At 45.5% G+C, this 18180-nt stretch overlaps 1 protein-coding gene across 3 annotated transcripts in view; it reads right to left on the reverse strand.

The window, feature by feature from the left end:
• Window positions 1–18180, reverse strand: part of LOC138566695 (cytochrome P450 2C20-like) — a 454294-nt gene that overhangs the window by 94924 nt on the left and 341190 nt on the right. For all 3 annotated transcript variants that reach the window (XM_069644280.1, XM_069644281.1, XM_069644278.1), the window contains one exon: window positions 5871–6000. In XM_069644280.1, coding sequence (XP_069500381.1) covers window positions 5871–6000 — 130 coding nt within the window. The remainder of the gene's footprint in view (window positions 1–5870; window positions 6001–18180) is intronic.

An 18180-nucleotide genomic window follows, 5' to 3' on the forward strand; every position in this document is an offset into this window, starting at 1 on the left:
TGTTTCGCTCAGCATTCTTTGCTATGTGGGTTGCATTTGTGGCATGTGTGTCTGCTATTGTGTTTGATCTTGGGCATAATATTCACATGGCTCTGTAGTATATGATGGGGGATATGTGTTTCCCCCTCGTGGATCGACCGTTGGCCCTTTCTTTTGCATCCCTCCCCTGCTTCGACATGTGCGTGAAACATGTCCCATCTTACCAGATGTCCAACATTGCTGCACCTGTCCTACAAATTTCACCATTCTCCATTAAACCCTCCTCCTGTGGAGCCTGAAATCTGAACCCTCTTCCTATGGGCGCACCCCCTTGCGGAAAATAATTATACCCTGTCCTTCCTGCAAAATTCCTGTTAACTATAGGTTGTACATGCTGTGCTCCTTGTGTAATAAACTCTTCTCCACCATGTGTCAATACTGCCACTTCGACAGAAAACCTAAAAAAAATGTCTGAGCTCACTTTGCTTCCACCATCTTTCTGTCCTCAACTTTCTTTCTATCTTTCTCTTGTTTTAACCGACAATGTTGAACAATAGTCAATTGAATCTCCGCCCATGGCTTCACTTCCATTCCCACAATCTTTTTCAATTGTCTTTCACTGCTCCAGGCAGCCCCTCGCATAAAATGTGATGACAAATCATTGTTTTATTCACGATTCTCACATTTCTAGCCTCTACTTTTCCTGGATTTCCTGAATATTCATAGTCAGGTCTTCATCCACTCTCATTTTATGAGTCATAATAGCGCTTATGTCTGATGAGTCTGGCTACTGAACCCTCAATGCCCTTCATACATTAGCTCAAAAATTATTAAAGGTTCTCTGTCATGGTCAGTATTTTGTGCCGTCACTCCATGATAGCATGCCTATGTCCAAATGTCATCTGACTGCCCCCCCCAAGTATGGCCACGAAAGTGCACTTTATGTGACCTACTGCTAAGGCCATCCCAACTTTCTTTCTCTCTAATTCATGAATCTATTTACCAACACCCTATTTCAGTGTTGCCAATTTACAAATCAAATTATTTTTGGCCATTTGTGACAGTCCTCCCCCTTTCTGTAATGGGGGGGAACTGTGTGAACTCATCACCCTGTCCGAGCTCAGTCGCGCCCTTCGTCTTTGTCACCGCACCTGTTGTTCTAATTTTCTTCCATCCCATTAAACTTCTCAACCTATTTTCATATGTTGTTTTGTCCTCTACGCTACTTGATCGCATTTTTGGGTGCCTAGGGTATTGACTGGGTTCTGGCCTCCTTACTGGTTCTTCCAAGCCTCATCACGCTATCTCTTTCCCTAGTCCCATGCTTGTAGATGGGGCTAGTGTGGCCTCTTCCTCTCCACATTCCTCTCTTTTTTCATCTTCGAACATAGTTTCAGCACTTTCATCCCCTTCATCATCTTCACTGTCTTCAAAGTTTAGTCTCTCAATGGGACTCGATCTATATATTCCACTCATCACTTCCTCCATTACGTTCCTTCCTCCACCCTGCCAAGAACCTTTTCTACTCCCGATCATGCTGTTAGTACCATCTCTGCTGCTCCTGTATAGGCTACTAACCCTCCTTTGTATGGCCCCTTTCTCCATCTAGAAGAATATGTTTATCAAGGATTTCATCTACTTCCTTGCAGCATCTTTCTAAACTCCATTCTCTTTCCCTGTGTTCCCGTCTCTGGTCCCTCTCCTTGTCTGGCTGCGTACGTGCTGTGATAATATCAACTTCTCTTCTCCATTTTTCTCTGCTTCTTTCTATTTCTTGTTGCTTTTCTATGTCCCTCTCTTCCTTCTTCCCCCTTTCACTTTCCTTTTTCATATTGCTGCGTGTCTCCCTTTCTTCTTCTTCTTGTTTTCTCTCCTTTTCTCTGTCTGCCTCATTTCTTTTCTACCTCCTCTTCCTCCTCATAACTTTTTTCCCTCTCTCTTGCTTCTCTTTCCTGTTCTCTTTCTATTTCTCTTGTTCCCTTTTCTCTTTTTCCTTCTCCTGCCTTTCTCTGACTTCCCTTCCTCTTTCTTTATAATCGCCCTTGTTCTTACCATCTAGCTTGAGCATTATTTGCCCCACTACCCATTCATTCGGCATAATCACTGCCTCGTCTTTGTCACCCTCCCTATATCCCGGTCTCCGGATCTCCTCCTCAGCTTCTGTCAATTTTGCCTGTAAATCGTGGTGCTTGCATATTCCACACGTGTGGACACTTGCCTTTGTTTATTTATCTTTTCACTCTTTATAATGTCTTCACTACTCTATGCGGGTGCACATATATGGGATTAGTGTATCCTGCTGCTGCTTTTAATGCTCGTAATGGGTATAATCCCTGCTCTTCTAAGGGTGGATCGCTGATCTGGGGAGGAGGAGTATCAGTGGGCTCTGAAGCCCCTTTGTCATGCTGATTAAGCATACATTCTTTTGCAGGTTGCTCAACCGTCTCCTCTCCATACACTATCCACAATTTCAGAATGTCTTCTCTATTTTGTAACTGTAACCCCTTGTGCGCTAAATGTAAATTTGTCGTTATGTGTTGCAGCACTGATTTGGAGTGAGCGCCCTCTTGTGCCAGGCCATAAACATTTTGCCCGCAGTGTCCTTCACCCACTGGGTGTGGTATTTAAGAATGTTGTCCTTGTACCGGGGAAACACTTTACAAAAATGAATAACTGGAGTATCACCCATAATAATACATCACAGTTTTCACTTACCAATATACTTACCTGATGTTTATTTCAATTACCTCTCACCCTCTTTTTACCTCTATTTTCACACCCTTCCCCAACAGTTCTTCTCTTATGCGTCTCTCTGCGACAACACGCCACCCGCGACACCACATATGCTGTTCACACCCTGAGCAGCACCACTTTACTGCTCCCACACTGGACCACACACCTTGGGTCCAAACCACAACTTCTCGTCCTCCACAATATATACCAGTATATACACAAAAATGCACTTTTCACAAAACCTAAACTACCTTACAACACAACACAAGGCAGGCACCAGCAACTACTACACAAATAAATACACTACGGCCATCTTCACAACTCCTGGTGGGGTATCCCGTTCTATTTATCATTACCCCGAATGGAGGTGTACTAAGCAGTCTTTCCTGATCTTGTCAGAAGGAAAGTATCATCATTATTACCTCATAACAAGTTGTACTGCAAAGTCTTTTCTGACCTAGCCAGAAGTAATCTCAGTTTCATTTCATCACAATTCCCACAATATATATGAAAATCCTCCCGTTTTGCCAGGCCAATGCTGTACTTATGTTCCGTGGATCAGCTGAGGGTCGACGGTATCCAGTCTCCCCCAATCACCAGCCACCCTCCACCCTATGGGGTGTCCTGCAGGGAGCGGACAGGAATTTTCTTGGAGGGGCTCCTGTTGACTTCTCTCTGTTCACGCATAATACCGCTCTCCACAGGTCGCCTTGTAGTCCTCAGGCCATGGCAGGGAACCCTCTGCAATCTGACTACTCCTAGCCAAGCATCACCTCTGCTACCATCAATAATGATTTCCTGGAAAACTCCAGAGGTATGCAGTAGGCGAGGAGTCCGAAAAATTGAGACTCAATGACGGAAATAGTCGCATACAAACAAAGGGTTGTAACACTCAAGAGCTTTCACACAAAACAACAACTTATAAGGTGAACAATCATCATAACTGACATCACAATGCAATCTTGGTTACAAACTCCTATGGGGTGAGGGGATTGGTTAAGGAAATTGACTATGTATATTTTCTATATGGGTTACATTTCTGATTGGAAAATTTCAATCTGATGGCTCCACCTGAGACAGCCTCTAAATTGATAATAGTAAATACATGTCATCACTAAAATATATAATTGGTTGGCGCAACATGTACTAGGTGGCCTAACATTGGGGGGTTCTTAATTGTGTTGGCATTCTACTGACCAACCTTGGACAACTGACAGTTCACCAAGACATGAGCCAGGCGGGAGTAGGAGGAAAGACGTCCGCAAACTGCTTTCCTTTCAATTAAAAAAGCTACCATCCATTATTCCTAGGCCTTGAGCCAAATGGACTTCTTTGTAGTTAAACTTGTATGGCACCTTGTGTCTGAAAATATGTTTAAGGAGTGAGGCTATCATTGTTCATTGCTATTGAATAGACAGTGTTCTTCAATTATGGGGCACGTGTGATGAGGCCATGTTTGGAATTATTTCACCCTGTATTTATGAAGATTTTAGCTAATTTTAGAGTGCGCATTATGGTTTTCCACTTTTGAACCATTCCCTATGGTGGTTTTGGGCTTATAATTATCCTGCACGGGGGTTACAAAGGCTGATTGTTCTTCTAAATGATCTTAAGAATATATGGCTTGTGCCTTGGGAATTATTATCTCATGTTCTCTCTGAGCCATCCGGACCCTCCTTAATTTCTCAGTAACGTTGGCTCGGTCTGCATAGCTACTGTCTGGGCCCTGCATGAATCTGTATTTCAGTGAATTCAGCATTTTGAGTTCTTGTGAAGCCTTGAGGCCTTTCATTTACTTGAAATGTATTACAGCTTCCATTTTGGAAAATACGGTTGCCCTTTACTGTCGTGTTTCTCATGTGTCCTTCATGTTTCATTCAGCGTATACATTTCCAATGTTAGTTTTCTTCTTGTATAAATGCATATTTCACCCAGTGTTCATGTTCTTCATGTTGAGTGCATATTTGCTTTGTGTTCACATGTGTTGTTTCACTGTGAGTTTGTTCATTCTTGCCATCTTCAGTTAAAACCATATTCATATTCTGCCGTACCAGTCTGGGATATGGGCGGCATGGCTGCCTTAGTGAGGAATGTTTATCACTGGTGCGATATTGGGGCGTGGAGCGACAGTAGCTATGGATGATGTATTCATTTGCCTCTCAACACTAAGAAAATACCTCTCACCCACAACATCGCTAACCTTGTGTACATCTGGTCACTGAGTCCACCACAGCATTTTAAGGGCTACTGCTACACCACCATCCTCCTCACTATTGCCTGCCATCACTAGTATTGTGAACTCTGTAGCAACATGACAGCATTCATGATTACCCAATCACCAACATGCATGGACAATCGCCACGTCTAGCTTCATCTTAGTCCCCAAACGAACACCACCAACTGGGAATGGAAATGTATCCATGGGTGTGTGATTGTAATGCAACTGTGGATCAGAGGTTTTCTACCTTCAAAATAAATCGGGTTGGTCTGGTGAGGGAAATAGTTGTTCAACTTACATAACCTTATATTCTGCAGCAGATTTAGAGAATACTGTGAAAATTCCTTCTTGATTTAATGATTACAGCAACCATTAAGTTCCACAGGGCTGTAGCCCCATTAGCTGTTGGATATGTAATTGACCCTAGATTTTCTTCTCCATTATATTTTCCCTACCAAGCCCCATTCCCAGCTGAGCACCATGTCTACTTATGACCTCTGAATTCACAGGTTAAATAAAATCACTCAAACCATCAAAGGCTGTGATAAGAACATCCTTATACATTCCCTTCAAGTAGAGACTGCTACAAAGAGAGCAAGAGCAGACAATTTAATATAGCACACATTATAAATTGACACCTCTAACTAGAGGGGATGGCCCACACTTGAAAGCAGGCGAGCACAGAAAAGCATGCTATCAGTCAGACTAATGAAACAAGCAGCCTTTGACAGATTTTCTAAGCATCTGCTACAGAGGAATTTTGAAAATAATGTTCTAGCAGTTTCTCTGGCTTGTGGTGTGCGATACCAACAAACAGAGTGATTTTCTGTTGTCATATGTCTATCACTGTGGGAATCTTGGTGTTTTACTCCCTTAAATGTAGACTGTTTTTTCCAACCTTAGAATGCTGTAGTAAGGAGGGTGTCTGGAGGTTTCTTACCTTGAACGTCTGGGTATTTTGCCATCACGAGCAGGCTAAACTGGATGCTGCCAGTTGTGGTCTCTGTGCCAGCGATGAACATATCGAAAGTAGATGCCACAAGGTTTTCATCAGTGAACCATGACTCATTCTGCAAAATAAATATTCAATAGAAAGTACATTGAATCTATTGTTTAAAAATCAAGGTTACATTTGGAACTGGCTGCTGGACTGACAGTACCATAGATACATAGATGCTAGACTGAGAATTGTGCACTTACTCTGATGTCCAAGCCCTTTCAGTCTTACATATGTATGGGAGACTTCAAAAGCATTACAAATTGATGTGAGAAGCCACAGTGTAGTCAGCTATAGATATAGACAATGGTGTTCTCTATTGTCTCCTGGATGAAGTGGGCATGTGCTCTGCAAGTAAGGCCCAATATGTCAGAAAGTGTCCAGTGGGCCTCAGGTGGCAGCTTTACAAAGGATATTGAGCAAGTCGTGTCTCATGAAGGTCAATGAGGCTGCATTGACTATTCCACATTAACCATATATTCTTGAGAGGAAGCAACCCCTGACTTTAATGCAACGGGCAAAAGAGAACTAGCGTCCTGTTTGCCAGTGATGGAGTACTATTGTTAACAAAGGTGCTTTATTTTATTTATTTACTGTGCAAACCGCGTTCCAAATGGAGCAGTGGGGCACAAATCAACAAATTCATTTATCTTTAAAATTCTTTAGAAAACACATTTCAAACATTACAAAAATGCTTGTTTAAGAAATTAATCTAAAACAATGACTGTCATAAAGAACAAATGCACAAACCAGACCAGAAATAACAACAATTTAACAATCATGGCAGGCAGCAGCTTATCATTAATCTACACATTAGGGGAAAATAAATAAATAAAAAAGTATACAAAATAAAGATATATCCCTAAAAACAGAATGACAATGCCCCTACCTACTGCCTAAACAATCTCTTCCCCCTAAAAGCAAAGAGGCACATAGACGTAAAGCTACAGGAAAATAATTTTAAATTCAGCAAGCATGGTTCACAAAAAATAGCACAAATAAAAGGAGCACCGATAAGGCGCTTGTTTCATTTGCACTATTTTCGGAAATGCGCTGGTCACCTTATACAACAAGCACTATCAATGCCAATAGTTTTGGTGTGTACTGTTGTTCTTTGCATTTTGAATTTATAGGCACCAGGGTGCAAGAGAGTGCAAAATTTTAAAGGTGTATGCGATAAGGGTTGCAGGTGTACAATGGAATGAGAAGAGGAATAGAGCAGAGCAAATGGAGGAAACCATTGATAGAGACTTCCAATGATGAACAAGAGGAAATATGAGTGAGAAAGGGTGAGAGAGTAAGAGAAAAAGTGAGTGTGAGAGGAACGACGAGAGAAAAAGTAAGGGCTGAGAGCAAAGGTAATAGCCAACGGATGAAGGAGTCACGTAAAGATCAAGAATGCTGTTAAAGTCTCCACATGCTACTAGGTTGGTAAGAATGAATTGAAGTATGTTTTGTTTCACAGAGTCCCAAAAACATAGGATCCGGTACAGTGGGACCTTATACAGTCATAATATATATGACCTTGTTGTGAGAAACAAAGTGCCGTATTTGCAAATTAGGGCCTTAGGTGGCTGCATTAACAGCTAAGAGTAATAGCTTATTCAAAGTATGTGCTAAATGCTGAAAGTAATGTGTTGATAGCGCCCACATTAAGCAGTAGTGAGCTACAAGGAGTGTGCAGGCCTAGGAGGGGTGGAAGGTTACATTATGCATAGAAAGACAGGGCCGAGGCCCCAGTTTAGTAGCTAATAGAGACTTGTATTTGAGTATTTGGAGCATTATAGCACCTATATAGTGCTTAGATAGCCAATCTTTGAGGCCCTATAGACACTAGCTAGCATAGTGCAGGCCTGGTAATGCTTGCTCAGTAGGGGTTACTTGATTTCAGCTTCTCCTAGAGTATTCTGTCTTTGCAACCGTGGCTCTGCCAGACTTTGTAAACATACCTTCTTTCTCTGAGAAGGCCTGGTACTGCCTCCCCACGCTGATAAGACATTCCAGTGCTTTCGCGGATAGGGCTCCAAGGGAGGGGTACCAGCACAGAGCATCACAGAGAGAGCTGGGTTTGCCATGCGCAAACATATTTTGCACACAAAGGTTCTGCAACTGTGTGTCATGCTGATTGATGGCACGAGAGCACATAAGGTGCCAGCACCCAGAACTAGGGGGGAGATTCATCCGCGGACCGAGTGTGGCCGGAACATGATGAGGCTCTTTGCGGCACCTTGCAGCACTGTTATCTGAAGGAGCGGGGCTGGCAGCAGTTAGCTTAAAATGACCAGGGTCTCCTAGCGCTCAATGATGATACCATCTCAAGGGGCATAAGACTGTGTTTCTCTAAGTTTTGTGATTTCTCTAATGAGCTTCGTAATCTTCTCTAACTTGAATTCCAAATTGCTGCTAAATTTACTGTTCTGTTATATTATGCTATATGTCTAATAAATGCTAAATCTATACTGAAGGTGTCATTTCTCATGCATGAGTCCATTGCTCAGCACGTGCGGACCTGTAAGTGGGTAATTTATGCTAATAAGGGCTGGTCCCAGGGAGCATTTACCTCTTTTCAAGACAGACATTAGTCCCTATTTGTAGCTAGACCCATACCCACCTTCCAACATCATCTATCCCTTGATTGCTAATCTTATAGGGAAGGTTCTTATTGATAAGTATAGCCACACCATTTGTCTTTGCAACTGGGGAGCTGGCAATTACATCTTGAACCCAGAATGATTTCAGTTTCATTGATTCAACCATGTAAAGGTGGGATCTTGAACACAGGCAACAGAAGGGCCACATCGTTTGAGGTGAGAAGAAGAAGGTACTTACCCCTGGTAGCGTTGTTTCGACTGGATGTTCCTTCAACGTATTCCTCATTTTTTACATGTAATATCCAGCTTCAGCTGCTTCGGAAAATTTTCAGCAGAGGGAGCTGTGCATCGATGGCGTTGAGTCGATGTCCCACAAGAGCCTATGTCGAGTGTGATGTCATCGAAGAGCATATATATCACTCGCAGCACCCATTGCCCTCAGTTTTGTTTTTCCTCCTCCTCTTGCAGCAGAGATGCCCATAAATACGGGCATGAAGGTACTCAGCCTTGGTGCAACAGAAGCTGTAATAGCATGGGAAATTCTACAGAGGGGTAAGTTGGGAGGGCAATGAGGAATACGTTGAAGGAACATCCAATCGAAAGAACATTACCAGGGGTATGTAACTTGTTCTTCGAATTGATTGTGTCCTCCAACATATTCCTCATCTTTGACAGACTCCCAAAGCAGTATTAAAATGTGGATGAGAGAGTAGAATGATAGATTATGCATTTTCACGGGCAGAGCAGAGAACTGCCTTGTCAAAAACCCCATCCTGACCCTGGGAAATGTCCAGACAGTAAAGTTTTGTAAAAGAGTGGATGGATGACCACGTTGCCGCTTAACAGATGTTTCTAATAGGAACACCCCTTTGAAGGGCTGTAGATGTCGCCATGCCCCAGGTGGAATGAGCTCCCAAACCTTTAGGAGGGTCTTTCCTAGCTAGCCTTTAGCACTCAGAAATTGATTGTCAAAATGATCCACATAGATAAGGTCTTAAAGTTTAACAACCTTAGATGACATGTGTGCAGGGGTTCAAAGGGTGCACACATTAGGAACTTTATTTAAAACCAGATTTAGGTCCCAACCAGAACCTGGAAAGGAGAACAAGGGTAAACATTAGTGAGTACTTTCAGAAATTGAGTCACTAGTGGTATTTTGAAATAAGAATATTCCTCTGACGAGCACTTAAAAATGGACACTGCTACCAGACAGCCTTTAATGGTACCAATCTGGAGCCCGAAATTGGCTAATGAAAGAAGTAAGGAAAATACATCCAGTGTTTTACACAGAAAAGGGTCTACATTATTTTCCTTGCACCGGTTTCAAAACTTGTTCCAACGGCAATGGTACAAGTATTTGGTCTCTGGTCTTCTAGCTGAAAGCAACACCTCCATAACGTCATCTGGGAGTCCCAATCCTTATATGTCAACCTTTCAGAAACCAAGCGTGAAGCTTGAGAATGTTGACCTCTCAATGGAGAACCCGGCCTCCCTCTCGCGAGAGATGGTCCTCTCTTTGTGGAAGATGTATTGGAGGACAGATGGACATGTCTAGAAGGTCCAGGTACCACATCCACCTGGCCCAATCCGGGGCAATTGGGATCATGTGCTTCCTGAACCTTCTCATTCGGGGTATTATTTTCCTTTCCCTTGGAGATGATGAGTTTCAGCTGTGTGTACTCCAACAATAAAGAAATCAGAGTGTGTGGCATGGGGTGAGGTGATTGGGGAGATTTTAAGGGCCCAATTTGGTGTGCTTGGTGAATGTTGAGAACAATGTCTGGAGGAATGTGGAGAAGGGCCGAAAGCATTTTCTGAAGGAACAAGATGGCATATCTCTCCCTTCACATCGTTCATGGAGGCCCGAAATGCAAAGGTTGTTCCATGTTCTGAGGTTTTCTAACTCTTCATTGTGCCTCTGGAGCTCTTTAACAGCGTTTTCAAGTGACAGAACTCTAGGAGAAATATCCTCCACGAAACCTACTCTTTTTTCCACCTAGTCCATTCTATCTTCAAATTTGCCTCATCTGTCATCAAGTTGCTGCAGTTTGCGATTGGTGGTCTCAATAAAAGGTTTTAGAGACCTACTCTCTTTAAATTGTATCTCCATGCCGGGGTCTTAGGGAATAGATGGTGGAGGAGAGTCACTTTTGGGCCTTTTGAGTGTGGATAAGGATAAAGCAATGTGGGGGTCTTTATTGATCTGCATTGGCTTCTGGCTGCCTTTTCCTTTTGTTCTTTCCACTCTTGGAAGTGCCCTGATATCCACGTATACCTTTGGGCTAGCGACTGCTCAGTGGTTCACAGTTTGGTGTTTGAAGTCACTCATCCTCTTGGCATGTCTGCTTCTCTCCACCTGTCTACTTATTTGGTGTGGCTGCGCCTGTGGTATTTTGCCACCGACCCTCATGCATTGCTTGCTTTTAGGAACGCTGATGAATTGCTGAAAGGAGGATTCCTTTCCTGTATAGCAACGCACCCTTTGAGCACTGCGGATACCCCATTTGAAACCTTTGACCCAAAGGACCTGTCTCCCAATGGCTCTGGCAGGTCTGTGTTCTCTTCTGACATATTAGAGCGTTGATCTGCTACTGAGTTCTTTTGCATTCATTTCTTGTATTGTGAGCTAAGATATTGCTTTTCTAGTTAAGCTGACTGAGTGGCTTTTCCTATATCTATTATTCTGTAGGACTGATTCTCTTTCCTATGTCCAACTGATCTTTATTGAAGTTGCGAGCCCCCACGAGCACACCTTAAGGTAATTTACTTGTCCTTTTGGTCCTCCTGTTCATTTTTGAACTATACATAGCCAATTAGCTACTCATCAGCTTACACTTTGTTTTTATGTATTTTAATTCTACAGGTGCTATGAAATTGACTGAGATCAAGTCTGTGACTCTTTTAAGAACTAGGTTTTTTCTCCTGATGAATGTTCGTGACCTGCGCTTATGAACAGAAACATGTCGAGACATCCCTCTGGATTAAAAACAGAGTTGTGTGAAAAAATGGCATAATAATCCAAATGGATTCTGATACACAATAAGTGTTTTGAAGTGTATTGAATTTGTGTAATTTCCTGTATTTGTTTTAGCTAGCATTTGTCTGCCTATTACGTATTCCTATGTTCCTCTTGTTAATTATTGTGATTTGTTGTGGACCTCTGAATTTAATCATGTTTTAACTTGCTGCTTGATTATTATTAAAATGTGTTTGGTAAATTTTTATATGCGTTAAGTCCCATTTTTAGGTCTGACTTTGAGTGGCCAGTACCTGTTCCTTTAGTTCTGTCTCCCATTTATAATTGTTACTGATCCACCCGGATCTAGACTGAACAGACTCTGCCAACTGGTTGTTGGACAGTTGTCTACCGGGTTTCCTCCTATATACTATGATGCCTTTTCCTGAGGCCATGGTGTGCAGAAGTGCAGTTTATTGCGGTACCCCAACCCGTTTAGGCTAAGGTTAGGGGAAAGTCTATGGTGGTATGGACGGCGTTCAGTAAAGTATTAACAGCAAGATATCAGTAGAGCACAGGGTAGTTATCAACTGAACCGTTCAGAGAGAATGTTTTCAAAAAAAAGAAATGAATGAAGAAAAAGAAAGTCTCACCACGCACCAGTGTTGTGAGCAGAATATGAGTTTTCCTTTCCTTTTTATTGCCTGCCTTACATTTTATGTCTAGTAGATGGCAGGGGAGAGAGGCCTTGCTCTGGATATGCTTGGTGTTTCCTGTCAAAACTTGCAAAGTTTCTCCTCAGCACTGTTGGCTTCCTGTGAAGACAGCCTCCGCAGCAGAAAACAGGATTCCTGCTACAACAAGATACCAGCGACCCAGTAGAAATGTGGTATCAATCTATGCCGTGAGTAAAGCACTACCTCCAGATGATGTTTTAAATTGATCAAAAGTCAATGAAGCATCGTGGGCATAGATAAAGCTGTATCATGGCCAGGAGTTGCGAATTTAGGCGGCCATCAACCTCAGTGCCAAACCATGCCCGTGTGCCCTTTATTTTGACACTGAACATAAACATGGGATAATGAATGTGAAGTTTTGTTTATAATATTGTTGTGTACACCACATCGCTAAAAAAGCATGGGAGCACATTTACATATGAGTCTGTTGTTGCTCCGTCATACTTTATTGCAAAACATGTGCATGGCAAGGGGCGCTGATAATACAATAGTGCTGGAGCAGTGCTCGCTGGTGCCACACAAGTTCCTTCACAGAAAGAGAAAATATGTTGTGGAACGGATTTCCACGCTAGAAATTGGGTTAAATTCCAAAATGTCTGTTAAAGGAGAATAATAGTAATGTGAGCAGAAGGTGAAGTTGGCTCTGCAGTGACGCAGGAAGTCGAGTTTAGCTCTCCATTTGCCATCAACATAAGCCCTATCTTAGCGTTTGCTTCCAAAATAAGTTCACGGTTAGTGCCAATCCTGTTAGACCCGGACTGGGTCTTCGAAAGGAGGACAGACACACCGATGGAGAGTACACGTCTATCTTTATTTGCATACATGTACTAACTGCCCCTTCCAGCTCCTCCCCTCCTCCTGACGTACATCCCACGTGATGTCTCTCACGTGGTAAGGTTGCATTCTCTTAAAAAGACACAAACCCTGCAGTAGCATGGCCCCGTAACATCACCCCCGGACGAAATGTCCTTGCATAGAGTTCAACACTCTTCGACCAGGCGAGCTGGTTTCTTTATGGCACGTTGGGGCCGGGTGTTGGTACCTTCTTGAGGATCTTCTTCAGGTCTCTCTGTCCTCTTGACTCCTGGCCGAGGAGAGAACCTTGGAGGAGTCCACAGTGTGTCTCGCCCATCCACTATCATCGCTTCAGGGTCTGGGTTTTGTGGTCCCTCGGAATCTGTGGTTGTCGCCAACTTGAACTTTGAGCAGTTCCTTGTGATTTCTCTCTCTTCATTTTCGGCAGTCACCATTGTTCCTCTAACGGCCGTGACCTGTGGTGTCTGCGGGGAGAATCTAGGGTCACTCTTCTTTCCTGTTGGCTGTTGGACGAAGACCTCGTCTCCTACTTGGAAGTCTTTCGGTCGTGCTCGCCGCTTTTCATCGGTCTGGGTGCGGGCTTGTTCTTTTCTCTGCGCATCTCTCTCTAGGAGTTGCATGTCTGTGTCCGGTCTGTTCAACGGATGTTGAATGATCCTTGTGCGAACTTGGTACTTTACCATAAGTTCGGCCGGGGTCTTGTTTGTCGCTTCATGCGGCGTGTTCCTGTAGTCCCGAAGCATTCTGCACAGAGCTTGGTGGAGATCTACATTTTCTAGCTTGGCTCTTTGTACTGTTTTCTTGATGGATGACATGAATCGTTCCGCCATGCCGTTCGCTTGGGGCCAGAGTGGCGTTATTTTCTGATGTTTAAATCCCAAGTGTTTTGCCAGCTCTGAGAACTCATGTCCACAGAAAGGGGGTCAGCTGTCAGATTTGATCACGTCTGGTATGCCCCATTCGCTCACTACTTCATCAAAGATTGCCGCTACTTGTGCAAATGCCGTGGATGATGACCTTTTGACGATGGGGAAACGTGAGTGTTCATCAATGAACAGGAGTAGGTATTCTCCTGACTCCAGGGGCCCGTAGAAGTCTACCGCCACCCTTTCCCAGGGGCGTTCTGGGATCTGTGTCACCTGTAGAGGTGCAGGTGCCTCCTCTCTGGCCGTGCATTGGCATGCAATGCAGTTTCTAACCCATCGGTCAACTAAGGCATCGAGAAAAGGAAACCATACGTGGCGTCGTAGTTGGCGCTTAGTGTTGTCTGCGCCTCTATGTCCTTCATGAGCTGTCTTGATTATTTCAGACCTCAGGGCCGTTGGGATTATTATTCTGCACCCTCTGAGAAGTATGGTAATGTCTTGTACCGCCAGCTCTGAGTGAATTCTGGCAATCCTTTCCACTTCGTCTCGGTTTGCTCCTGGGTGTGTTGACAGTGCTCTTTTGTAGTCTTTCCACTTGTTGTGTTCTGTGAGTTCGATCGCCAAGGCCATGGATGAGTCCGCTGCTGTCGCGAGCGCCACTGTTTCTAGTGACATTGCCAGAGGTAGTGCGTTGGTGGTGACATAGCTTATGTATTCTACGTCGCCCTGTCTTGGCGTGGACGTTCCAGAGGGGTGTCTCGACAGATAGTCGGCTGGATTGTGTTCGCCCCCCGGTCGATGAATGATGTGAAAGTCATATTCTTGCAGCCGGATGCCCCATCGTTCGATTCTGGGGGGCATTTTTGTCCGTGGGTTCCCAAATAGCGACAGAAGGGCCTGGTGATCCGTTATAAGGGTGAATCATTTCCCAATGATAAAGTTCTGAAAGTATTCACATGCCCAGACTGCTGCTAGACTCTCTTTTTCCGCTTGGGAGTATGCGGCCTCGGGGGGCGCAAGTGCTCTGCTGGCATATGCCACAACATGTCTCGGGTGAGCGCCGGTGCCGTTGGTCTGGGCGAGTATAGCACCTAGTCCTACCGGACTCGCATCGACCACTATTTCAGTGTGCCACTCCGGGTCGAAGTAGGCCAGCTTCCGCGCTTCTGCTAGGGACTGTTTAATGGAGTCAAACGCCTCCTGGCATTCAGTGGTCCAGGCGAAGAGCATGTCTTTCTGGAGTAGCTTCCGAAGAGGTTCCGTGATGGTGGCATAGTGGGGTATGTATCGGGCGCAATACCCGGCCATACCCAGGAAGGAACGGACGTCAGCTAACTGTCTTGGGGCTTGTAGATTGAAAATAGTGGTCACTTTGTCGGGGTCTGGTGTCATCCCATCGGCCGAAAAGATGTGTCCAAAGAATTTTAGCTTGCTTTTGCTGAATCTGCATTTTTCCACGTTTAGCGTGAGGCCTGCGTCCTGGATGGCTTTGTACGTGGCACGAAGGGCTGTGTCATGTTCTTCAAGGGTGCGCCCGAATACCAGTATGTCGTCGCTGTAGTTCAGCGTGCCTTTGATTGGACGTATGAGTTGCCTGATGGCTTCATGAAAAATTTCTGCAGCTGACGAAATCCCAAAGTTTAGGCGTTTGTACCGATACAGCCCGTCGTGTGTGGCAAATGTGGTGATCCCTCTGGATTCCGGGTGGAGTACCATCTGGTGGTAACCCTGGTTCAAATCCAGTTTTGAGAAAAGGGTGGATTTGTTCAATTGAACTATCATGTCTTCAATTCGTGGCCCAGGATGCCTTTCACGTTGGATTGCTGTATTGGCTATGCGCATGTCGACGCAAAGTCTAAGTCGTCCACCCTCCTTTGGTACTATTACCAACGGGGATACCCACAGAGTCGGACCCGTGGCTGGTTCAATTATCCCGTCGGTTAGGAGTTGATTGAGTTCTGCCGAGACTGCGGCCTGAAGATGGAACCCAACTCTTCTCGGGTGTTGCGGTACAGGTCGGACGGTAGGATCTATGTGGAGTTTCACGGGTGGTCCTTTCAGTTGACCTAGGCCCTTGCAGATACGAGGGAACTCTTTTAGGATGTCATCACGCGACATCATTCCAGTTTGGGCAGGCGCTGATGCGAGGGCGAACACTTTCTCCCGCGCCTCCAGAGTTGGGACCGTCGAACAGATTTTGTCCCCTTCGCCAACGTGTATGTCTATGAGTCCCAAGCACGACGCTGTTCTGTAACTGAGCAGACATCTGCCTTTGGTAGGGCTGCGAATGACGTGGATGTCCATCGTGGTGGAATGGTTATCATGGATGAGTCGACGGCTGAAAAATCCAATCGATTGCAGAGGAGTTGTGGCCCCCCATTGGTAGATCTTGGAGTTTGAGGGTGTCAGGGGCGGCCGGTCGGTGATCTGATTGAACTCCTTCTCGCCCATTATGTTGACGGTGGCTCCCGAGTCTACCAGGAAACAGAATTGTTGTCCTGCTATGTCGACGGGAATCTTGGGTGCCTCACGGGCCTCGCCTTCATCCATGATGAGGTTCACATATTCGTCGTGCGGATACTGATTGTAGTGGTCGAATTCCTGTAGGCCTCCTTGAGATCCTCCCTCATATTGTGAAAATTGTTCCGGGGGCCCGTCGTATTCGTCTCTGATGTGGGAGACTTGCTCTTCACCCTCGAGCTCTTGACTGTTATCCATGGGGTACACCTCTTCGACTACTCTGACGTACCTCCGTGGAGTTTGGGCGTATGGACGTGGTTGATAGGCTTGGGTTAGGGGGTTTCTGACCGGCGTTCTGACCTGAGGGGCGATTGAGAACTTTTGTGTGGGGAACGGTCTGCCTTCTCTGCAGACCGATTGGAAGTGTCCCTCTCTGCCGCAGTTGCCGCATCTTTGTGAAATAGCAGGGCAGGTTCCTGCATGAGGGAAAGACATTCCACAGCGGTAGCATTGGCGTTGGGTCCTCGGCGTCGTGGGATAGTTGGGGTTGCCGCCTTTATCCCCTTGTCTTGCGTTGGTCTGCAGCGCTGCAACGGTTTCAGTTTTCTCTTGTCTCGTCGAGGCTGTGTTCGAGATTTGGGACACCTGCTTTTCAACCCTCTCTAGAATTCTGGCCATCTGGCTCACTTCCTCTATGGTGACAGGTTTTTTGAGGAGTTGTTTCTTTAAGATTTGAGACACACAGCCTTCGATAATCCTCAACCGTATGGCTTCGTCAAGTGAGAAGGCTTCGAACTGACAGTTGGCCCCTTTAATTCGTAGGCGGGTTATGAATTCATCGATGGTTTCATCGACCCTCTGTGTGCATAGGTTAAATACGTATCTTTCATAGTCTCTGTTGGGTTCAATTACCAATCTTCTGTTTATGGCCGCTATTAGTGTTGGGAAGTCAGCTTGTTCAGCGGGGGGAATGGTCTTGGTAAGGATTTTGATGTCATTGCCCGCCAGATTTAAGAACATGCTGCGTAGCCGAGGGGATTTGTCTTCCCCAGCAGCATCAATGAAGGTGTTAAAGTCCTCCAGCCAATCAGTCCATCTTGGACCTTTGTCTGCTTGTGGCATCATTGAAAATGGGGGTGGCATGCGCCACGCTGTAGTTGCAGTGTTCCTTGCGGGGGCTGGGGCATTTGGTGGTTGATGGGCCTGAGGTGAGCTCATGCTGAGGGATTATGCAGCAGTCCGTGCGTCTCTGATTATGTGTGGCAGCAGTGTTGTTAGACCCACCTCTTATGGCTTCTAGGCTTCCGTAGCGTCTGCTGATGGGTCGTCGTGTAGTCAGCGTAGGCCGCGTGGTGCCTGGCACGTGGGTTCTCTGTGGAGTGGTGGTGCGGTTCTATTGCAGAAAACACGCCTGGGATCAGGCGACGCCGCTGGGTTCACTCGGGCGGAGGAGAAAACGGGCCTGGGATCAGGCTCGGCGCCGGGCTCGGAAAAACGCCCGCGGCGCGGACGCGCTGTTTGCGCGGCAAGGAGGAGGCAGGCTGGGCGCCGGGCGCGGAGTAGGCCGCGGCGCGGACACGCTGTCGGCGTGGTGAGGAGGAGGCGGGCCTGGGATCAGGCACGTGCGCCGGGCTGGACGGTGCCCGCGGCGCGGAACAGAGCGGGACCGCTGCTCGCAAAGGAGGAGGAGGATTCGGTGGTCTGGTAGGTCAACTCGTCGCCAAATGTTAGACCCGGACTGGGTCTTCGAAAGGAGGACAGACACACCGATGGAGAGTACACGTCTATCTTTATTCGCATACATGTACTAACTGCCCCTTCCAGCTC

This window comes from Ambystoma mexicanum, chromosome 2p (genome assembly GCF_040938575.1).
Source record: "Ambystoma mexicanum isolate Mex_15411 chromosome 2p, UKY_AmexF1_1, whole genome shotgun sequence".
NCBI classification, from domain to species: Eukaryota; Metazoa; Chordata; class Amphibia; order Caudata; family Ambystomatidae; genus Ambystoma; species Ambystoma mexicanum.